The 24,914-nt window shown below is 41.6% G+C and overlaps 1 protein-coding gene across 1 annotated transcript; it reads left to right on the forward strand.

The window, feature by feature from the left end:
* The first annotated feature begins 1,142 nt into the window (after positions 1-1,142).
* On the forward strand, positions 1,143-24,661 carry LOC128910254 (melanopsin-like). Its single transcript, XM_054203240.1, has 10 exons — positions 1,143-1,285; positions 3,581-3,714; positions 5,053-5,256; positions 5,687-5,858; positions 8,255-8,410; positions 9,574-9,681; positions 15,482-15,656; positions 18,061-18,147; positions 19,852-20,001; positions 24,272-24,661. The coding sequence occupies exons 1-10, from the start codon at positions 1,152-1,154 to the stop codon at positions 24,659-24,661; spliced, it is 1,710 nt and encodes a 569-aa protein (XP_054059215.1). The 5' UTR covers positions 1,143-1,151.
* Positions 24,662-24,914: the final 253 nt, after the last annotated feature.

Consider the following 24,914-nt stretch of genomic DNA (forward strand, 5'->3'; position numbering starts at 1 on the left):
ATAAGGAAGGAGCTGTAGTGTATGCACTTATAGATGAACAAGGAATAATAGAAGGCAGAAAGGAGAAGCAGTGGAGTGGGAGATGAGGAGCTAGTGACAGGGGGGAAAAATAAACTGTTCTCACCATTCTCATCCCTTAAATACTACCAGTGGGGTGACAGTCATCATCTTGAAACTGTTCTGTCACCCAGCTCCTCTCCTGCAGGCCAAAATCAGCCTTGTCCCATGCCCCGCACGTTGCTGAGCTGCGCAGTGGCGATGCGGAGCAGGTCCTCAGCTGTGACAAGGTGCCATACCTTTGACTAAGCCACCCAGATCTGATCACATGTGTGAGTGCTCTGCAAGGCTTAGCTGCTTCTGACTTGGTAAATAAGAATATCGAGCAATTCAGACTCTTCCCATCGATAACGCTAATGAGAGCTGAGTGGATTAGCTGCAGGCTGCCCTGCTGCTGAATTTAACAGACGATAAATCTGAATTTGCTTAAAAGGAAAAAAAAATACATAGACAGTTGGTGAGGTTTTATCCATGTGCTGGTGATAAAGGGCAGTGAAAGAGCTGTCAAGAATGTTTAATGTATTTATGCTTACCCAGGCAACACTACTGCTGCTGTTTTACCTCTTGTTTCCTACCTTTTTCGTGGGGAATTCCCAGGTTTTGCAGCACTAAGTTAGTGGATAGGGAGCGTGGGGAGAGCCGGGGGATTTAATGTTTGTAAGTGTGGGATTTGGTATCAGTGCTCCTAATAAAGCCAAAGTATGACAAGCTATTCCTTGTTGAACTGAAGATTGTGTTGTCAGCTATCTCTGCGCCCCAAAGTGCAGCAATTATGCAGAGCGAGTTTTATGCCAGCACATCTTTGCCTTATTCTCATCATCATCACAACTTCCTTAATATTTTTTTCCAGTCTGTTTTCCCTGTTGTTGTTTCTTTAATATAAATATGTGCTGTTAAAGCAATGATGGCTACTTGAGGGAAACTTCATTATGGGGGACGTGAAATGAGCGCAGAGGTCTGTATTTGATTTGCACGAACCGTGGAAGCGAGTGCTCTGCCTTCCTTCAACAGGATGACCATGCGTCCCCTGTGACACAACCATCCTGAATGTGCTAAGCTCTCCTTTTCCTCTGTTTTCTGTTCAGGGTTTGAACATGGGCACCCAGCCACACGCTGTGACCAAGACAGAGGTCCCCGACCATGTTCTTTACACGGTAGGAACATGTGTGCTCATTATTGGCTCCATTGGCATCATTGGAAACCTCCTAGTTCTCTACGCGTTTTACAGGTACAAAAATTCCTTCTGTGGTTAATCTGACTGGCCTTGGGGCTCACCGGTGCCTGTGTGCAGATGGTTCCTCTTGGATTAAATCTCCAAGCAAGGGCTGATGGCATCAAATGGGGGAGGGCAACACACTCCACCCCTATCACTAATAACCTCAGTGTAAATTCCTCGTGTTTTAAGGAACAAAAGAAAATGAGAAACCAAATACTGTGTTCTATTAACAACTCTACTGAAAATTTTAAAAAGAGTTTAATATTTTTAATGATAGAAACAGCAGACTTCTTCACTAGCCGTGTAGAATTTGCAGAAACACTTGACAAAAACTGATGCTCTTTCTAGCAGCCCAGATGTCCTGGAAGGACCAAGAAAACAATGTGTTACATGAAATGAGCTCATGCCATCAGGGTATTCCCTGCTTCAGGCAGGTCATAGGATTTCTGTCAGTTTGTGTGCTCTCTTGGCTCCTGACACTGTAATAGACAGACAAAGCTACTGCAGCCAGAGTATGTAAAAATCTTACGGAAAAAATGAATAGCCGCCTCCTGTCCCACACTGTGATGCTGGATTTCAAAATCCTTCTTGCTCACTGCTTGCCGTCATCATGCATGTTGATGCTGAGGGGGCTTACAATGCTAGAAACACTGGTGGGGTTATGAACCAAGCATTAGTTTCCTATTCATAAATGTTTAAGAGAAATTAGTTAGTTCTGTTATTTTGAATAACTGGCTTTTAATATGAGAAAAGGGAGAAATTGAATTCCCTTCAACTTGTAGGTGCCTTCATGATTTTTGAAACGCAGCACAAGCTCTCATTTTTTCTTGAAATTTGATTGTTTTAGCTGGCATAATAAAAGCATAAAATTGTCAAAGCAGGAAAATCTCCATATGTAGACAAGCACTTGTGAAGGTGTGAGCTCTGCACCCCCTCTCTCTTGCAGCTCACCCAGTTGTTGCAGGCAGTATGAGACCCAAGGTTTTTTTAGAATTGCAGAAGCATTGAGATGGCTTCCTCTATTTCATCTTCAGTATTTCTTTATCAGCCTGAGGAAAGAAATTCATGTTAGCTGCAAATATTTTAAAGCACATCAGGGAGGTCTCAGTTGTTCAACTTTCTACACTGAAGGAGGCATTTGGGGGAAAAGAAACGGTTATTTCCAACTATTGAGAATTACTGCATGCAGGTTTCAAGAGCAAAGCCATTTGTAAAACTCTGCTTCCTCCCTGTGTCTCACGGAGTGCGCCAAGGCACTTCTTTTTCTATTATATGTACCTGACACTGTGAAAAGTCCTGAATTCAAACTCTAGGTATCGAAGCTCTTTGCTTCGCCATGCAACCAATACAGCGGTTCAGGTTGAGGGATTACTAGTTCAGCATTGCACCTTCTCAGGGTATCTCTCAAAGGTGCCAGTTTGAAGGTAGATTTGGGTAAGCTGAACTCGCAAATCAATTTAACTTTTGTAACGGGACATAACATTTGATTGGAGCAACAAGAGCACATTCAACCAAATAACCCCAAGTAAAAGTGAAAGGTTCTTTATCACGTTACCAGCATCTTTATTCCTCTCAGCCAGAGACAAGGGTCATCTTGAATATCAGCTGAAAGTTTCCTAGGAGGTTGTAACTGCAGATATCCCTAAGAAGTGACACTATGTCAGGTGGCAAGATATGTAGAAAAAAACCTGGAAGTGAAGTTTTTTTCCTTTGGATAAAGTTTGCTTGCAGGCAGGCTGCTGCTTTTAAGCTCCTTGTTGGGATGTTTAATGTTTCCTGTTCACCTGCAGCTGAGTGGTTTTGTTATCTCTTATGAGATGTGTATGAACAAAAAGTATTTTTTTAAAAAAATCTCTGTGAATGCTCTGCTTGTGCCGTAGCACGTTGCAAAAGGTCATTTAGTTAGTGGTAATGTGGTGAGCCGCATTCAAAAATTCACCAAAAGCAGATCCTTTGGCTCTGCAGCCTGCTTCAGGTCCTGGTCTTGTGCAGTGCAGGACACGCTCAGTGCTACTGCTCTTACAGGGAACTGCTCTTCTCCTAACAAATCCATATTTTTCACGACAGCTGGAATTCCCCTCAGTCTGAAGACAAAACAATCAATTTTATCCCCCCTGCTATTGTCAGTCATCATTTTGAAATGACTGTATCTGTAGCTGCAGTAATTGACTGATGATTAGCAATTGATTGACTGTAAGTAACCACCGATTCCAAGCCAGATGGTATTTATTTATGCTAGTAGGCAAAGTTATAAAGTTAGCTGTTCACTTTGTCTATTTAAAACCACATATTTCTCATGTTTTTAAGCAACAAGAAGCTGAGGACACCCCAAAACTACTTTATAATGAATTTGGCTGCGAGCGACTTTCTGATGTCGGCTTCTCAGGCACCCATGTGCTTTGTCAACAGCTTGCACGGAGAGTGGATACTTGGAGATATAGGTACTTTTCAGCACTAATTCATACCTCACCATCTCTACACTGTATGCAACCTATTTTAGCCATAACTGTCTTGCCTTGTGCTGCGGAGGCAGCAGCACAAGACTTTTGAGTGACAACCCAGGTTGCTGGCATCGTCAGTCGGCATGGTGGCACATGTTTTGTGTTATAGGTTTGATTCTTTCGTCTTATTTATTTTGGAGAGAAAGAAGTCAACATCAACATGTAATCATGTTACCCTTTAGGTTGTAAGGGCATATGCTATGGCTCAAGGTGGGTAGAAAAATTTTATTAAGTTGTAAATATTTTTTTCTGTATAAGTTTAAGAGTATAGCAAGTTCCTCAGAAGGCTTGATGCTCTGCTTGCTACTGCTCATCACAGCACTGGGTGAAAATTCGCACCAAGTAGCAGTCACGTATTGGTGGAGCAAGTCCAGAGACCATGTGTTATTTAGCAGCACAGAAGGGGTCTTCGTTAGTTTGAGGATGTTTTCAGTCTTGCTCATCCCCTTGGGTAAAATCAGCGTAAATTATCATGCTGCCACGAATGAGGCAATTGATCTGGGTTGAGTGAGATTTGGTCCTTAATTGCAGGTTACTTATAAAGACTTTAGAAGAAGTCTACTTTAAGGTTGAATCTGGTACTTCGATTGCCTCTCGTACCCAGTGGGCTGTTGTCTATAACCACGTGGGGTGATGCAAGATCCCCAAAATGAATGATCATTCGACACATGTTTCTGAATCAAACGAGGGACGGTCTAACTCTACAAGTTTTCATCTGCTAGCACAACGCCTGAATGCAAAGAGGGGGAAAAACCCTGCTTCGTGTAAAATCTGTCAGTTTTTTAAAAAAGTGCTGCTATTAAATATAGGAGCTTGGAGCTATGTTTTACAGCTGGTCTTTTAGCCATCAAATTTAAACCACTTTTACATTTTTAAGCTACATAAACCAAAGTCATTTTTTGAAACATCCATCTGTCATTAGCAGACAGATGTCTGCTGCAGCCTGTTAAGATCAATATATTCGGCAACAGTCCAGGAAAATGTAACTTTAATTAGATTGGATTTTCTTTGAGGCAGTTTTCCATTGACAAAAGGTTCCCAGTTGCAGCCAGCAGTAGAGAATAGAACTTGTTAAATACGTATGTTTGTATTTTATTAATAATTGTGTTTTTTTCTAATAAACACTTAATAATTATGAAACTGTGAGGCTAAGAAAATTCTTCTAATGGAAGAGAAATCCTGAGCCTGGAAAAAATGGGAGATTTATCATGTCAGGCTCAGAGAGAAAACATGCATCGGTTTTAAGAAAATCCCTGACATTGCCACCTTCTGCTTCAGGCTGTGACTTGTACGCTTTCTGTGGGGCACTCTTCGGAATAACCTCAATGATGACTTTATTGGCTATTTCTGTTGACCGCTACCTTGTGATCACTAAGCCCCTGCGATCCATACAGTGGACTTCAAAGAAACGCACCATCCAGGTCATCGCTGTTGTGTGGCTGTACTCGCTGGGATGGAGCGTGGCTCCGCTCCTCGGGTGGAGTATGTTGTCTATCTCTTCTAGAGTTCCCTATGTGGTCTGTTTTAGCCTTACTCGGGGTATGAAAAGAAAGAGATTTTTTTTTTTTATATAAGTTCTCTGGTGGCTGTCTAGCCAGCACTTGATAGATTGCTGTTGTACTGTGTATCTGCAGCTATTGCAGTGCAGATACCCTCCTCCCCCCTACCCCCAGGTTGTATTTAAGCAGAACAAATTGCAGGTGGAGTATTAGGTATATCTCAGGGTCTGGCAGTCAGGACCTCCTCTCCGTGTGTGCACTTGTATTCTTAGACCACACATATAATACATCATGCATAGCTCTTGGAGACTATATATACAGTACAGGGTTTATTTTAATTGCTCAGTTGTTGGATCAGCAATTGTGCAAGATTTGGATGTATGTGTAAATAATGTGTTCCATGTATTTCATAGGTTCCTATGTGCCTGAGGGCTTGATGATATCCTGTACGTGGGACTATGTAACCTATTCTGCTGCAAACAGAAGTTACACCATGATTTTATGTTGCTGCGTGTTTTTTATTCCCCTGATAATAATATTCCATTGCTATTTATTTATGTTCCTGGCCATAAGACGTACTGGCAGGTAAGCAATGTAACTGAAATAAGTAAATGTCCCTTTTCTTGCACTAGAAGATTTTCTCAATTTCTTTATCTGCAGAAAAATCTGAATCAAAAATTATTCTGAATTGAAATTGGAAATAAAGTGGCAGTTCATTAACAGCTGTAACTGGAGAAATATTTTTGCCAATGTAAAAACTGGAATGGATGTATGCAGTTTAGAGTAGGGAAAGAAGTCTCTGGTGGTTCTAATCTTAGCCCAGAGTGTGGTAATTAACGGTATATCAGATAATTTGATAGTTTGGATTATTTGTATTTCAGATTTACAATACAAGGAACACAGTCCCTGTGCATTCCAGCACACTTTTCAGCCCCAAGGGATGATAAATGGCATGTAGCAATGGGGGCATCGTCTGCCTTTGGGCTGCTCTGTAAACATAACAGTCCTCATATTTTTTGACAGTTGTTTTATTTAAGGCAGACATCCCAGAAAACCTTGTGGTTCACTCAAGCATCACAACTGCATGCACAATATCTGGCTATGTTTGTTAGGACACTTTTTTTTTCTTTCCAAATTGTTGCTCTATCTTTGAAATCAAGTATCAGCAGGGTGTTAGATCTCTAAAGCAACTTCATTCTGTCAGTTATTTTTCTCCTAATGAGCACATGTCTTATCTTTGGTCTGATCCAACAATAGCTGGAGTTGTGAGTCCTTCCCGCTGCTCGCAGTGTCATCAGCTCCGATGGCTTTACTTTGAGCCTATCTGCAGGCACTTGTTGAAGTCATTTGGCTTCACAAGGCTAAATTCCATTTTTACAAGCGTGTTTAGTTGCACGCCTAAATTGAAGTTTCTGCTGAGCTCTATTTCTGGCTGTGGTCTTGGTTTTTACTATGCTTTCTGGATGCATATTTGATATCAAGCGAAGAAGCAAAGAATGCGTCCTTAAAACACTGGTGTCCTGTACACCCATGAAGCACAGTGGCCACAAGATTTTTCTATGCCTCTGTCATGGTTTAACCCCAGCTGGCAGTAGGCAGCACGCAGCCGCTTGGTCACTCCCCCTACCCCGGTGGGATGTGGGACAGAATCGGAAGAGTAGAAACGAGAAAACTCGTGGGTTGACATAAGAACAGTTTGGTAATTGAAATAAAAAAATAATAATAACAACAACAATAATAATAAATTGCAATGACAAGGAAAATAACAAACAAAAAAGGAGAAGTGATGCAAATGAAGAGCTATTGCTCACCACCAACCAACTGATACCCAGTTTGTTCCCAAACAACGGCCCTGCCCCAGCCAGCTTTCCCCCTTGTTTATATGTTGAGCATGATATCATATGGTGTATGGAATTTCCCTTTGGACAGTTGGGGTCAGCTGTCCTGCCTGTGTCACCTCCCAACTTCTTGTACCGCCCCAGCCTCCTCGCTGGCGGGGCAGTATGCGAAGCTGAAAAAGTCCTTGACTTAGTGTGAACACTGCTGGGCATCAACTAAAACGTCAGCATGTTATCAACATTATTGTCATCCTAAACCCAAAACACAGCACTATGCCAGCTACTAGGAAGAAAATTAACTCTATCCCAGACAAAACCAGGACAACCTTTAGCTCACTAGTGCAGTAAATTCACTTTATTGGGTACGTTCACCGTGCACCAGGAAAAAATGTATTACTCTGCTGACTGGTAATAACCGTCTTCAGCCTGAAATGTATCTTCATTTCACAACACTGATATGTAAATATTGTTATTTCTATGGTAAATGGTATAAAATGCTAAACCATTTAAAATAATATTTTTAATGAAGTGTTTGTCTGAAGTGAGAAGATAATTTCATGGGATGCTTTTTGGCAAAAATATTAGGACTGCCTGTTGTACTCCCCCTTAAGATGCTCTTCTCCAGTGAATAAATCTGCAGGGAAGTAAAAATGTCCCCGTAAGCATTTGGGGCCCAGTTCCTCAGAGCAGTCAGGGTATTTCCAGCACATGTTACCTTGTGAGCTGGAATTTCTGCAAGCTGCTCCTCCCTTGAAAAGGAAAAGCCATCAGATTTTATTTTGGATCCATCTGTGTCTTAGCTTGCTCCACCTGGGAGAGCAATGGAGGGCAAGGGATACCAATTTCTTCACCCTCCCAACCTGAAACCCTCCTTGTGTCAGGATAAGGAGATGGCAATCTCATCCTGTAGTCCCAGAGGTTCTTCTGGCTCAGTCCCACGCGTGTTCAAAGCTCAGACAAAACACATGGGACAATTTTACTACATTAAAGATCTCCTAGATTTTTAAATATGAGAGGACAAAAGAGTAAAGCAGGCAAAGATAAAATCTGCTTCATTTTGCGTACTGCTGGGAATGCGTTGAGATGCTGCACCTCACTTTTTTGCCCTCCTGCTGACGTATCTGTATTTTTTTCTCCTCACAGAGACGTTCAAAAGCTGGGGTCCTGCAGCCGGAAATCCTACCTCTCCCAGTCCATGAAGAATGAATGGAAACTGGCAAAAATTGCTTTTGTGGTCATCGTTGTGTTTGTCTTGTCCTGGTCTCCATATGCTTGCGTCACCTTGATTGCCTGGGCAGGGTAAGTGGAAATGTAATCCAAATCCAAAGAGCATGGGTTATTCTGAAGTATGACTAGTGCTGTCACCCACAAGAAACAGATCTCCCTTTGGAACGAGTTTTAAATAGTTATTACGCTAGAGGTGATGTTGCATTCTTCAGCATAGCCTTGTGGATAAAGCCAGGAAACAGGTTATCCATGTATTTTAAAACTATTGAGTTTTTAGCCACTTTTTTTGGTACACGTCGTTTCCTCTCCCCTGTGATACTTTCTTTGAATGAATTAGAGGAGTTACATCTTTTCTTTCCTAATACACGTTCTCTCAAGAGGTTTCTACTATACACTTCTGCCTCCGACAGAGGACAAGAAAGAGGTTAAATTCCCGGATCTTCACACCTGAGCTCCCATCTTCCTCCAACCGCGCTCTGCTCTCAAGGGACCTGTTGTCTTGTCGTTGATGTTATTGATTTCAAGGTCAGGCTGGATGGGGCTTTGAGCAACCTCACCTAGTGAAAGATATTCCTGCCCATGGCAGGGGGGTTGGACTAGATGATCTTTAAAGGTGCCTCCTGACCCAAACCATTCTGTGATTCTATGATAATAATTGTGTCTATCCTGCGCTGACATTAATCACATGTGAGTGACTGTGGGATGTTATAGTCAAGAGGACGATATTGGTTTCAGACCACTTCTAGTCCTCTCTTCCTTCTGCAGTGTTTGCAACTGAGTCATTGATACCCGCTACTGTGCAACAGAGATGTTGCTGCTGAAAGATTTTTAGGTTTGATTCTGGTTTCTATTTCATTGTGATTCCCTTTTCCCAAATGGCCACAATGGGGGTTGTTTGTTTTTATTGGTTTGGTCTTGGTTTTTTGCTTTTTTTTTTTCTTTTTTTTGCCTAGTGTAGAAACAGGGAAGGTGATTCTTTGTGTTTCTAGTCATCCTCAAATAGATAACTAATTACTCGTGTATCTTTCATCTTTTCCAAATGAATGAAACCAAGTACACACTGTCAAACACAAGGCTGTCATCCGAGCAAAGAATGCATTTGAATGAATTAACAATTCAGAGGTATTTCTTATCAAGAGACACAGCACAAAAACAGTCAAAAAGAGTAATATGTTTTAGCAATTTAGTACTAATCCATGCATAGCTGTGTGTGTAATGTTTTTGCTTTGTTTTAGTCGAGGCAACACCCTAACACCATATTCCAAATCTGTGCCAGCAGTTATTGCCAAAGCTTCTGCAATCTACAACCCCATCATATATGCAATAATTCACCCAAGATACAGGTACAGTAAACATATAGGTATGTGTATAACTGTACATGCAAATGTGTTTTTTTACAATGAACAAACTACCCCCGTTCCCTCAGCCTCACCCCATGCGATGCACGTTCCCCCCCAACCACCCCATGATGGGATCCGGGTGGTCAGACCCTGCAAGGCATCCACCTGGTAGAGAGCAGTCCAAACTGCATGTGGGACTCCAGACGTGGCCTCAGGGGTGACCAACAGAGGGGAACAGTCCCTTTCTTCACCTTACTTCCCACTCACAACCCTGCTCTGTCCTGCACAACGCCATGACCAGCAGGAGGAGGAGGTGGTGGTGACACTCAGGGTCATCTTTTGTCATATCAGGGATGGTCACTAAAGAGCACTCTCCAGATAATAGGTCCTAACCAGCAAGGTTCAAAAATCACATTATCACCAGTTTAAGAAGCTATATATGCATATGTTCGAGGTTTAGTTTTCTGAAGCACTGAAGTTATTCTCTTTACACCAACTTCAGTACTAATGTAAACAAGTTGCTGGGCTTTGGGAGAAGCTCTGTAAGAAACAAATAGCATTTTGATGGAAGTTCTGTGCAAAGTGAGAGTTGTATGAGACCAGTAATCCAGACAGGGCTCCCTGCAAATGAGAAAGTTTTCCAAATACTCTGGAAATACTGCTTTTCCATTAGCAGGCTTGCTAACTTTGATCAACAAATATTTGCCTTCAAAGAATAAAGCAGACATTTCTGAAAAACCCTGCTTTGGGGAAAGGAGTCTCTTCTAAAGGCTTTTTTCATATTTGTTTCATTTAGTTGTTTCAGGGAAAAGGCTTTCCATTCTTTACCTTTTGAAAAAATAATAGCTTTGACTTAAAAAGAAAGAAAAAGTTGTACACTACGCTAATGGGGTTCAATGGGCAAAGAGCAATGTTGATTACTTCTCTGAAACGCTTCAGTGTTTTTTTTTCATATATGAAATATTTCTGAACCTATGCCTTCATAAGCAAATTATACTATAATTCTACTTATTATTACAGATATCAATTACTGTATATTTTAAAGCAGAACACTGTGCCAACCCAGCACAATTCCACTAACAAATACTCAAATGCTATTCAGTCTCAATAAGCTGCAGGGATAGCCTACGCTTTTCTTGCCTTTTTATTTCCTTCTCAAGCCTCTCTCAGCCAATGAATGAGTTTCTGAGCTGAAAGGTATGAATTCTGCTTTTTATCCAGGCCCTGTGACTGCAGTGAGGTGAGGGATAGAGAGTATAAAGATAACTGGTTCCCACAGAGTAGACGACTAGAAAGGTAACAATGCATTGTAAAAAAAGGTTTCCACACTGTCGCTCTGATGGGAAACCTACAAGATTACGTGAATAGAATAATTTAATATACCATAAAGGACGCTCCTCCAAAGAATCAGAAACCTTTCCCTTTGCAGAAGAAGGTCCATTATAACCTCCTTTAATAACTTCTCTAGAGCATCCCAGTTGGTCTCCAGAGACCGGATCAGCATTCCCCAACATTTAGGGAAAGCATGAGAAGGAACCAACTTGCGTTTCAGAAAGGTCACCTGGTCTTTGAGCTAGCTAGGACCCGGAGGCAGGCATAGTATGGACACATCAAAAATGATTACGTCTTCAGTTGCGTGGTCCTAAAAGGAGTTACAATGTACTTTTGCAAGGGAATAAGCTGGCATGGTGTTCTGCTGGATGGTTTCAAACAAGGACAAACTTGCCCTGCACTTCCCAGGCGCTATGCAAGCTAGAACTTTTTTTTTTTTTAAGTTAATGCTTTATTTAGATATGTCCTCTCACCTTCAGTTGAGAAACACGTTCAAGTACTAGCAAAGTCAGTCACTTCTGCTAAAACGTCTAAAACACTTGTTTTCAAAAAAAACCCAGCAAAAATAGATTTTTGGGGGTTTGTTTTTTGAGTTTTTTGTTTGTTTGTTTAATGTAAGGAAAGGGATACAACTCCATTGTGTTCTCTGCCCTATATCCAGCATTAGGTGGGTTCCTAAATATTTTTTTTCACCTTTACCACCCACAGCAGTGTACTCAGAGAAGTTATACCTCACGTAGAAGAAACAGCTCAGAACCTGCCATTTCCTCCTGTAGCTGTACGTAATGTGGCTTTGAAACATTGGCAGTGAAAAATACTTTGTCATATAGAAGGAGAAATTCTTGTAACAGAACTGTTATTCAGCATATCTAGATTTTTCTGCGTATCTATCTACCACAAAGGGAGGCTGCATCAGAAGTTCGGATGAAACACGGGGATGCTGTGGTGATAAACGCGTAAGTGCCACTAGATGGCAGGGTTAGTCGTTGGTATGAGGTTCGTCTGGCCCTTGAAGAGCTGCTAGGTTATAATGCCTGAAAACTAGGATTTGGGAGCTGGAAAGAGAGTTCATTGTTTTGAAGTGAAGTTGTGGTTGTAAAAACAGTTAAAGCTTCTCAGAAAGCTGATGGAAATACCCCCAGAAATGGTAAAAACATGTTCTCTTAGAAAATGTCTGCTATCGTAACTAACATGGTTTTGCATGCTCCAAAAACCTGAGCCCATCTTAGTTTTTGAAGGTTGTAGAGCATTTCAGTTTATAATAAAAGAATAACTACTCTCCAATGGCTTGCAGAAGTTCAATAAGAAGATTTGTGTGTCTGGCTGACACATTATGAACCTGGTATTTATTTTTTTTTGACCCTAAGCTATTGTGTTCAGTGATTCCTTATACTATTTTTGCAAGGTCAAGAGAGTGTTTTCAAAGCAGATAGTATATAGCGAACTGCTTCAATTAGTGTTTTTCCTACCAGCATTGACTTTTCCAAGTAAGACTGTATTAAGAAAAAGGCTGGAGTCCACAACAGGATTTCAGAGACTCTCTTAAAATGGAGGGGGAGTTTCCTGATTCTTAATTTGTGTTTCGAGACATATCAACAAGAGGAGTGTTTATGCAGTTGTTTTGAAGACATTTTATAGACTTGGTCATCATCCAGTCAGGAAAAGAAGTAATGTTGGGTCCCTTGTGACGAATCAAGCGTGCAGTTTTAAAACTGAAAAAGCAGCTACAGTACACAAGCTGGTGAAAATACATTGGCAGGACCAACTTTGCTTGAACAGTCAATAATGAATATGTAGGTAAAGATCAGGGTTTCTGGATAGTTTCCATATCTTCTAATAATTCACATTATGCCTTCAAAGTCATTTATCCAAAGATGGATTAACGGGCCAGTCTGCTCAGGCCCAAGACTTAAGGGTTTGGGAGAGAATGAATTGCCATTTTCTATTGGCACTACTTGAACTGGCTTAAATCTAAGTTCTTTTCCAAACCCTTCTAGAAAGAAGCACCTAGAGATCAGGATCTAAAGAGATCACGTGTGTCTCAAACCGATGTAACGCTACCAAAGCAAGCTGCTTTTTTGCACAGAGAATTGCTGTTGCTGCATCATAACACCCCAACAAATCAAACAAGACTTTTTGTGGCGTTTTCTGACTTCAAGCAATTAAAAAAAATACATTACAATGAATGTAACTGAAAATGTAATGGTGACCTTTATGCTAGCATTTGGCTTTTAAGAACTGGTCTGAGAGGTTAATTGTTACATACCCTCCTGCTCACCCACTCCCTACCAGTATGAAAAACACTTCTCTCTCTGACAGGTATCACTGGAAGTAACAAATGTGAGTAAGTAAGTAAGGAATGTATACAGAGTTTTAATTTAGGAAATGCTGTTTTGTCGGCGAAGAAAGTTTTCACTCCTTTAACAACCCCTACATGAGCTGTAGAGAGCATCTCTTGGTTGTTGTTAGAGTTATTGCAGAAACTTCCTTAGATTTTGGAAGTTTTAGGTTTTACAATAATTCATTTGTAGCAAATGGGGAAATTCTGCATCTCCATGTTTCCAAGTTGCTCCCAAGTGAAGCACAATTTTACAAAAATTGTTTGTTCAAAATGGCTTCATCATAAACAACGGAATAATCACAAATAATCCTGATTTGCAATATTTTCTTAAGGAGTTGTTTGCAATTACTACATATTTGACTTTGGGTGACTCTTTTAGATGATTGTAAAAATATCATTAAATAAGTACCTCAAGTTTATAGCTATTTTGTATTTCGCATGTACAGTATTAAAACTCCCTTCAAAATCCATGCTTTCATCTCAGCCCACAAAATGTCCCTCAACAGTCCTTCCAAATACTAGTAAAATGGAAGCTCTGGTCCCTCAAGACATCAACAATAATGTTCTTATGCTATTCTTGAATTTTCACCATCAGGCATATGTTTCCTGAACCTCCAGCGTGAGGAGGTCTCTGCATGAAATCCCACTTAATAAACAGGATGGTATGTTCTACACTAACTTGAAGTTATTGGATGGTTTACAGCCCCAGGTAGGCTGTGATAGACATCAAAAGCCTATGTCTGAGGGAAGTGGTTCAGCTTCTCAGCTGGGGAAAAAAGCTGGCAGCTGCGTTTTCAGCAGCAGCCTGAGATCTTCCACATGAAAATTAACTTATGGGGGCTTGGCGTTTTCCTGTGTCCTATAAACCCTTGCTGCTTCTCAAAACTTTTTATTTTCTGCACAACATTAGCTCTTTTTTTTTAATCCAGCACCATGTGGGCAGCCTCCTGCATGCCCAAGCAGCTCGGTGAGGCTCTGCCAGCTCACCGGCAGGCATCTCGGCAGAATTGGGAACAATGGTGCGGACAGAAAGCTTTCTTCAGTCCTCGTCCACTCTGTAGGCACAGAGCTGCTTGTTCAGTTGCCTTTGAAGCTAGAGAGGATTGGCAGCTAGCGATCTCATCTTGTGATCCCAGAATCAGGTCTCTGAGACTTTAACACTTGTGATCTTTCCTCAGAGTGAAAATTACGATTTTAAATGTACTAGTTATTCAACAAACCTGGTAACTATAGAAGCAAAGATTTCACAGTATACACCCACTTGACTTGTGTCTCAGTGTAAAGTCAATACACTGCCGTCCTCCCCTGATCTGTAAGTCCTGCATATCCGTTATTTTCCATACGCCTTGTTGCTGCCTCTCTTCTTGACTTGCTCATTTCGATTTGTGCCAGTATTACCTTGTCTGTTGGGCTGACATAATGGCTTGGGAGGCACTGGGGAAGGTGTTATGCCAAATGCCCTGCCGGTCCTCAGCGGCAGCGAGGAGCATTCTGCAGCTGGCACTCTGCAGGGGAGGCGTTTGGGCTCTTCTGCTCCATGCAGGGCCAGGGCTGAGGCCAAGAGGAATATTCTCATTACAACCATTACTGAGATTATTAATTAATAAATAAAGTAGGTTTTAAGTTCTTTGGGGCCTAGATCATCCTTCTCCTCTGCGCTTGTATGGAGTGTTAATTTCCGATAGGAGCTCACAGGAGATGCTGTGACACAGACATACAATATCTGATCTTTCTGGCCCTCTCCCCCTTCCTTTTTTCCACTCTTCCTGTGCCTTTGCACAGAGAAGATGTTCGTACTAGCTAACCTGAAAGTTTTCTGTGTTAACTTTTTAATTAAATCAGAAGCAATCATGCTTTTCAAGATATTTTCAATTCTTAATACTTATCCATGCAGCACTTCCATGTGTGTTTTGATTCAAGGCCCAGAAGCCACCTGCTATTTTCCTTTCAGCCTGTTGAGTAGTTTCCACTAGATGTACCATGCTGTTTCCATGTAGTCTTTAAGACCTCCTCAATCAAAACAGAAGCCGTGCTGAGGTTATGGAAAGAAACGGTACTTTCACCACGTGATTTGCAAAACTGCCTCGTCAATGTGCCATTTAGGTTTTTTCTTCTCTCATTTTCCTTCAGAAAAACCATCCACAATGCTGTTCCCTGCCTGAGGTTCCTAATACGAATATCAAAGAATGACCTCCTGAGAGGGTCCATAAATGAATCGTCATTCAGGACCTCTCTCTCCAGTCATCAATCTCTTGCTGGCAGGACCAAGAGCACTTGCGTTTCGTCAGTTTCCACTGGAGAAGCTGTAAGTCTTTTATTGTTTCCACGAAGGAAAGGGAGTATAACATTTCTCTTACTCCCAAAATTAGTGACTCTATAAATACATATTCAAAATTAGAGAATGGAAAAGAAGGGGGGGCGGGGGGGTAGCTAAGTTTTTTGGGTCGTATGAGGTCATTTCTGCAAAACCTTTCTGGGAATTCATGCATGATGATTTCTGATCAGAAAAAACATCCAGGCCAGCATATCTGCATGACTCAGATGCTTCCTGGGACCATGTATGTTTGGGTTAAGTCTTTAATGTGAATTAGAAAGACCATTGTCAGGTACTCTCCATGTCACCAACCCTTTGCTACATAATTCAGTGCCTGGTGAGGCTGGAGGACAGGAAAACCATCTCCATCCAAAGTTTTTTAACCTATCCAATAGCTGGTTTATTGTTTTAAAGGAAGGCCATTTTCTCTAGACAGGAAACTTTTTTATTTGTTTCCCTGCATTTTAACCATGGGGAGCGGAAGATTCCCATGCCTGGAGTCAGAGGGGTGTTTTGCAAACAGCAGACCCCAAGTCCCAGTAAGGCTGGTGGTCTGGCTGAAGTGTAGCATGAAGTAGTAGTTGTCTATAGCATGGAGGCTTTCCCTAGGCAAGAGTCACAGGTTAGAAAGTCAGGCTGTGCAACCTGTGAGTTTGGATTGCGTTAGGGCCGGAAAAGGCAGAGTGACCCCTTTCTCTCCTTCACAACCAAGCAGAATTAAATAGAAGCCAGGTCTCATTGCAGGAGGATTGAAGGAGTTAGAAATAAAAAGATCCCTTTGGGTCCTTCCCAGGCCCTCTTGGCGTGACCTTGCCTGCCTCTGTAAGTCACAAGAAGCTGGCCTTGCCCGCAGAGGTGGTGGGGAGGTGGCTTCCAGGGAGGGATGGTGGCCGCAGCAGAGACCAGGCTGGGGCTGGACCTCCAGGGGACCCGTGCTGCTCTGCCCTCAGCTTGGGCATGTGATACATCTGAGAGCGGTGGCCGCAGTCCATAACCTTTCATGAAGGTGTCAGTCACCATGACGGGCTGAGTGATAAGCTCGTGGCTCTCCCCTTGAGGCAGGTGGCCGTGGTCTGAGCAAGGATGGGGCTGCAGGCTGCTGCTTTCAGGGTGCTGTTGCCCAGAGTCAGACTGCGGAGCTATGTTTCAGTGAAATCATAACTCTGTTGAGGATTTTGGGGAAGATTGGGGTCCTGGATTTGGAAATGGACCTAGGGCCATCAGGAAAACCAGCATGAGCAGTGCACCATTCTTAAAAAACATAAATTTGTACTGAAGTTTCTGCTGGAGAATGGAAGTTGTTCCTTTCTGATAACAGCACCAGGGAGATTTCTAAACTCTTTCATGGCAGACAGAGAGTAAACACACCTGAGCAAAAAAATGTACTGTTCACTGGGAAACCAGGCAGCCCCAGCCAATGCTAGCACTGTGCCCAGGGTGCTGACAAGAAACTCAGGCCTTCTGGCTGTGAAATCAAAAAACAGAACAAAAAATCCACTTGAAGTGCCTGAAGGGAAGGCTCACTGCCTGAGCGCCAATGAAACAGAATCCATCCCGTTACAAAACACAGGCTACTTTGCAGACCATCCTGCTGCATCTCTTGCACGCTAGCCATATAGTTGCACCAGGTAGACTTCCAGTTAGAATGACTAATTACAAGTTACCGGGTAGCCTCAGCCATACAGCTTGTGAAGTTACGAACTGTTTGGGGACGTGGATCCTCTCTCACTTTCTTGACTGTATATCACATATCCCAGCAGCATTTCCTGCTATCACTAAACAGCCTGCAGGTTATTGTATTACACATAAGTCATAATGATGATAATTAAGGATCATGTGATCACTTGTCGTGTTTTGTGTTTTGTCATTCAAAATTAGTAGGTGTTTAAATACCATGCAATGGGTGAGCTACTTCTCAGGAGAGACCTGGTCTAGAAGTGACAAGTTTTTTCTGTATTGTGTCATAAAATACGTCTACCACAAAATTTATTTTAAATTAAAACAATAAATAGAAGAGCAAAAGGCCTCTCTTAGCCCAGACAAAGCCTTTTTTAGCACACTGTTGTTCAGATTTGAGCCCAACTGAGTTTGAAGTGTGTGATGGGACTCTTGTGGTGTGACACTGCTGTACTATACCACACAGCACAAGGATCCTCACGTTTGCTTTCCTAGGCTCTCATAGTCTTCAGGGCATGGGGAGCACTTTCATATTTATTGTTGCTGCTATATGAGGGCAAAAGATCTTAATGAGATAGAAAAAAAAAATAGCTCACTTTGTATGGGCTACGAAATTTAGCATTTGTTTCTTGAAGATATGAATAAATGCATAATTTTTTCTATTGCAACGTAAATGAAAATGACATAATCTATCCTGCTGATTTAATTCCATTCACAGACCACTGATTACACTATGATGCCTGAGAGTATCAACTGTGATGATTTTATAAACTGTAAAATTCACAGATTATCCTTACAATATGAGGTTAGTATATGCAACATTCCAATATCCTACCAAAAAAAAGAGTATATTTTGTTTGGCATTGCTTAACAGCTTGAGCAAACAAAGCACCCATACATATGTGTATCCCTCCTGAGATCATGGGACTACTTGTCTGCTTACACTTGTGCTTCATCACTGGTTGTAGATAGTACGTGTAGTGAAACAGAAATGTGTTGACATAGTTTAAAAGAGGGAGGCTCCTCGTTTACTTATTTCCAAACTTTTTTGCCCCTTTTACCTTTTAATTTTCCTTGACTTCTTTCTCTCCCCATTAATCCTTTGTTTGATGTCACATTGGGTAATTTCTGTTGGATCACCCATCCTGATCCAAGAAGCTTTCTGTTCTTCACTGTTGGTCAGTACTCGATTTTGGTTTGTTAGGCTTAGCACAACATTGTGTGTGGTTGGTTGGCGTTGCTGCTTAGAGGTGGGATAATGAGGATAAAAGGCTTCAGCCTTTGGCACAACTTTGGCTTAGGAGTCTCAAACAAAGCACCTGCTGTTAGCTATGTGCGGCACTGTGTTGTGCCGAGTTGATGCAGCCAAAGGTAATTGTTCTTGGGGCCACTGACAGCCCAGTGCAGCTGTACAGATTTTACCTGAAACAGCAGCTGCTGAAATAAAAGCTAAGCTCAACGACTCTCAAGTGACAGCAGCATCGACTGAAATTTTGGAATGCTCCAAGAAAGTATTGATGGGCAGGAATGACACCAGCAACACTGTAAAAGACGCAGCTGTTGCCACCAACGCTTTCCTCTGTGTGTTAGTACACGTTAGTGTAGCGACCCAACATATTCATCAGTCACATACAGTTGCATTTACAGTTTGATTCTACAAGGGAAGAGAAATAAACAGGTGGCAAGACACAGATGTATGAGGTGATGCATTGGAATTATGCACTAGCTTCCCACTTGTGTGAAGACCTATCTATCTGTCTGTGTGTGTGTCTGTCTGTCTGTCTGTCTATCTATCTATCTATCTATCCATATCTAAAAGCTGGTGTGGAAAACAGTGCAATGATCTCATCATTGATATTCAATCATAAAGTCACCACAAAGTTAGGGATGATGGATGGCCTCTGCCCAAGCCTGTAAATGGAACGGCATGGTTGCAATGTCACAATCATGCTCCATTACTGGCATGCGCTTGGGAAATTAGTGTAGAGCCCATCAATTGCCTCCCATCCATGGGAGGACAGTTCAGAGAAGAAGCAAGCTCATGGGGCTTGAGAAGCCCCAGGTGTTCTGGGGATCCAGCTGGGATGTATACAAATGTGGGTTTGGACCTGTGCGTGCCCATGGTTTTATACCAGCTAATGGTCATACAGAATACCATAAGCCATATTAAACAGATTGGTTGTACTTGCTCCCACCTTTAGACTTCAGGTGCTATGCAGCTAAAAGCATTGCATGAGCAATGAGATAAAAAAAAGCTGAAAAACATCCTGATGAAAAGAGATTAAGTAATTTTTCAGTATTTCAAAGATTTTTTTTGTTCAGAAAAATAGTCCGCGGTAAGTGACAAGATTAAAAATCAAGCCTCTCCCCAGGGGAGTTTTGAGTGTGAGACCTGTGTTAGAAAAGCTTTATTTTCCTGTAAGTGTGCATTGTTTCTGCTAGAGTTTGAGAACTTTTGGAATTTGAGAAAGAATGTAACTGTGTGAAATCCTTCATCATTTGTGATTAGACCTGGAGCGATGTAGAGCTTGACCCTGTAGAACCAGCTCATAAGAAACTGCAGCCTCGACGGAGTCATTCTTTCTCAACAAGTGTGAGACAGGAGAAGAGAGACCTGATCCCAAAGACCTGCAGCTGTGATGCAGCAACTGCAGAAAAGGTAAGGAAAAATGTCTCTGCTGGGGACTCCCCATTTTACTGTTAATCTTGTTACGGTATGTCATTTCTGGAATAATAATTCAGCCTTTATACCAGTCTCTTCCATCTGTAAGCTTTATTTATACTGATTCTGATGTCCTCTTCAACATTGCTGTTAATTCTTTTTGATTTTTTTTTTTGGTAACTAATAAAAATGTCAATAATGCCTTACTAACTTTTCTTAATGATATGTCGCCTGTTTTTTGGAAAGCCAGCATCAGCTCATAGCTCTAAAGCTGCATTAAGTCAGTAGCATCAAATGTAAGAAGTTGACTTCTTTGCCCCTTTGCATGTTTATCTGCCCCAGCTCTGGTTCCTCCCATCCTGACCCTCATGTCTACATTGTGGCAGCCTACTTTTATTACAAAGGCAGGGTTGCAAAACAGAGTTTGACATGATAGAAGCCACCCTTTTTCCTCTTTTCAGTGTACATTAAAATATTTTATTTTTGTTGAGGGGGAAGACGAGAAAGAAAGTCCCATTTCTCCCTAAGGGTGGGAGAGTCTGGCAGCTGCCACCCTTCCCTCACTGAAAGAGGAGACGGTGAGTACTCAGCGCATCTTCTGCAGATGCATCACACTCATTGCCCAAACCACTGAGGTTTGGTGTCCTGCGGTTGAGGAGCACCCTGTTCCCTAAGGAGGTGCTGAGGATGAGAGCAGTAAGTCACCCGCGAGTCAGCTTCTGCCAGAACCGTAACACCAGTTTCAAAACGAGTATTTGTATGGGTGGCACAATGTCAAGCATATATCAGTGCTGCATTTTCAAGAAAAGAAAGTACTTGCAATCCCCTGCCCGTGACTGGACTGAGCAGCACACGTTTTTTGATGGAAGAACCCTTTCATGGGGTTACTCTAGTGTGCGTAACCAAACACCCACACCTTGGGCAGCTACAGCATCTGCTTCTGTCCCCTGTGCTCCCTTCCAGCTCTGAGACTAATTGTCTAGAGACAGCATAGTTCAAAGCAGAAGCTGTTCTGGAAATCTCCAGCCATCTGAGGACCCAGTTCCTGCATGCATCTGCCCTGTCATCTTTCATGTGTCTCCTTAAGATGAAGTCCTCAGAAACATTGGTCTTTTCCTGTAACTGTGAATAGTATTGATGGAAAAACAACAGCTTCAAATGTGGTGGCAGGCAACACAGGCTCAAATATACTACCCACCTCCGCTGCCCTCCATCAGTAGCCCAGTGAGTCCAAGGTGGTAGGCAACTGGCAAAGACAAGAGGTTGTCTCCAGATGCTGGAGAGCCACCGGCTTTCAGCCTCACAAGGAAGTAAAAGGAAAATAAATCTGAGGTGGTTGCGTAAAAGTGTTCAGTAACACAATAAATATTTCTGTATTCTGCAATTTAGTAACTGTGTAGCCCACAAATACTATACTTTGTCTTTGAAAGACATCTGTTGGATTATTTTGATAAATAACTTTTAAACAGGGTACCTTCATGCTGAGTGTTTCAGTGGTGTTCACTGAGGTACCTGTGTGGAGTTTATTCACACTGAATGTTCAAAGCCTCATTTGCTTTTCTCAGTATTTTCAGCAGATTCCTGTGTGGCATGAAGCTCCTTTGTGTGTCAGCTAAATGCATGAATATTCATTCTATCAGAGTAAATATTTATTTGTCAAGCTCAGTTGCAGTGTTTCACTCTAAGGCCACCCGTTTACTTTTAAAAAAACACCAACCCTAAAGAAACCCCACTGCATTTTTAGATATTTATTTTAAGGTTCTAATAGCATTACTGGGTTGTCTATGACTGAATTCCAGTTACGGCACTTCCAAAAATGCTCACTTATGGAAATAAAAGTGTGAATTTTGTGAGGGGTCACCTAACTTTTTGATTTAACAAAATATGAATTTTTTTTTTAGGAAAAGAATCTTACACTTCCTTCACTTTCTTTAAGAAGATGATCTCAACAACCTCTACAAAATTGGTGTACCTCTAAATTCTTTTTATGGACCGAGATCAGTTCTCCTTAACGCACAGTTGCAGATGGGTTGTCAAAAAAGAAAAGTCATCCCCCAAGTGAAAGTAAAAAAGCCGATCAGTGTCCTGGGCTTGGTGCTTTCCAGAGCATAAAAACGCATGGGACTCTCTTCTGTGCCGCCAGGAAGATATGATCCAGCCCCATGACTTATTGCCGTTAGTTAGGATGGTAACAGACTTGATGTAGACTGACACCTGGCAACCTGGCGTGGCAGTGACGAGGTCTTTTTAGAAGCACTAAAATGCAGGCATGTGTTATGAGGATAAGATAGGTTTGGATGCTTGATTTCAAAGGAGAGTTGCCAAGTGTGCTCTGTGCATCCAAGTTTTGTGTCAAGGGAATTAGCAGGCGTGAAAACTATTAAAAAAACCCCGTGGAAGTGGTGTCCTGCCCACTAAGCCATATCCAACAGAAACCTTCCTGCTGTGCTGAAAGCAGCCCTTGAAGCAGACAGGAGCGGTTTTAAGTTTGGGGTTTTTTTGTTCTATTGTTATCGTTGGTTTGGAAGAACAGACTTTCCTTCTCTGTAACTTTTTTTAGCACGTTGCACTTCCCTCCATTCGGGTAGGTGCAGCGGCTGGAGAAATCGTTATTGATAGGGATTGGTAAATGATTCCTGCTTCTGGAGTAGAACTACTCAGAAAAACTATGCTGCAGTATATACCAATATCTAATTTTAAACCTGGACTGACAGAGATAAGGGGAGGAGAGAGACCAAAAACTCTGAGGTTGTTCGTTTTCAAAAAAACCCCAAAATTTCTGTGAAAAACAAATGTATTTGGTTTTCTGTCTGTAAAATCAGACCTCGACCTATGCTATGCAATAACATATTCTGTCAAACTACTTGCTAAGACTGAGGAAATGACCCCTAAATCTTAAAAAACAAAACAGAACAACCCCCCCCAAAAATAAATAAAATAATAAAGAAAAACACAAACAAAAAAAAGACACCAAACCCCCTTCCCTTTTTGATTTAAGGAACTGTTTAGTTTGTCAGTATAAAGGCAGTGTCACAGGCCATGGATTAGGTGGAGACAAGGGGGGGACAAGATTAAAGCCCCTGCTGGGCTGTAATCATGCTAGAAACTGATCTAACATTTTTTAAAGATGTTTCATCACCAAACCCCTATAAATCCATGGGAATTACATGCCTGAATGCTTCAAGAAGCCTAAAGTTGAATTAATGATATTTATCACTGGAACAGAAATATCTGCAACAGAGGAAAAATTTTACGAAACTGCTATGGGAAGGTCAAGCTATGGAGAGATTTTGTAGCTAATTAACACACTTTACAATCATATTAAGAGAAACAAATAGAACCATAACACTGAAAGATGCTTTTTAACAATTTGTGTAAAGCTTAGCCGTACTCTGAATTCCATTAGGCTTTATAGAAATACACATCATAATGAAGTAAAAAACACATTTGACTTTAAATGTTTATTTTCCCCATGAAGGTGGGACTTCTAACTTCTCTCTATATCTGACTTTATAAGCTTTTCTGATTTTATAACCTTTCCTGATTTTATAACCTTAACTGTCATTTTCTAAAGTAGGTCAAAATTGATCATTCATGCCTTCCGTTGCCAGGGTATTTAAATATTAACTAAGACTTTCGAAGTTTATTTAATTTACTCTGGTTTTGCACAAAGAGTTATGGAAAGGTCATCGGAGAGTTGCCATCAGGGCCAAGTTAGAAATTAGAGTTCTCTCAAAACAGGCAGATGGGAAATGGTTAGCAAAGCAAAATCACAGTTGCTGTTTTTCCCTTCTTTGTTGCTGGAGGTACTGTCCAACTTATGAACGCAGAGCCCCCGACTGCCCCGCGGCAATGGCAGGAGCCTTTTGGGGACACCATAATAGAAATTGTCACAAGAAACTTGAGTCTTATCTGAGATCTCTTTCACGAGAGAGAAGTACAATTATACAGTACCTTGAGATGTGTTAAAAATGGAGAAATATTTTTTTTAAATATATAATAAGTCAGATATAGGGATGGGCTTTTCTTTTCTTCTTTTTGGTCTCTGTTGATATTTGAGCACACCTCCTTTTGCTTCATTTAACATCTTGCTTTCCAAGCTATAGATGTTAACACATTGTGATTTTCTCTCTTTCTAGTTGATGGTTCAGGTGTTCAGAAAATATGACTGGTGACTCACATAGCCACTAGTGGTAGTGAATTTCAAATACTGGTTTTAATAGTCATAGGCTGTATGACAACACTAAAGCTTATGTCTCCGCTCTAGGTTTCTCTCTCCTCCGGCTCTTTGGAGAAGGTGCTCGGGCGGTCAGTCCTACGCAGTCCCCCTGCAATGCTCGTGACCAGCTCCCTCAAAGCAGCTTCTCTGCCTGTTGGCTTGAATAGCAACGGTGTCAGCAGAGCAGGAGACTCAGACGCTTCACAGATGGCAACTCAAGAAAGTCAAGTTGATGGAGTCCTGGGTTCTATCATTAGCAATACAGTCCCTCGCATCATCATCATTCCTACCTCAGAGACCAACCTATTTCAAGAGGAACTGGAAGAGGAAGAGGCTGAATTATTCCACTTTCATGACAAAAAGGGCAATCTGCTGGACTTGGAAGGGCTTAGCTCGTCCACGGAGTTCCTTGAAGCTGTTGAGAAATTTCTATCATAAGTTTGTCAAAAGAAAACTTTCCCGTAATTATTTTTTTGGCATCTTCTCCATGTAATTATACCAAATAACCAAAGCCTTGTAGGTTAGATCATCAGACTTTTTGTATGTTTATACGGTAGTCACTAGGCAGCCTTCAGATTTGTCTTTGTCCAGACCACCTCAGGCATGGAAACAGGCTTTCTTTCAGATTGTGCTGCAGGAAATGAGCAGTGGAAGATCTGGCAGCACGATCGAGTGGCATCGGTTGAGTCGG

This window comes from Rissa tridactyla, chromosome 5 (assembly GCF_028500815.1).
Source record: "Rissa tridactyla isolate bRisTri1 chromosome 5, bRisTri1.patW.cur.20221130, whole genome shotgun sequence".
Lineage (NCBI taxonomy): Eukaryota > Metazoa > Chordata > Aves > Charadriiformes > Laridae > Rissa > Rissa tridactyla.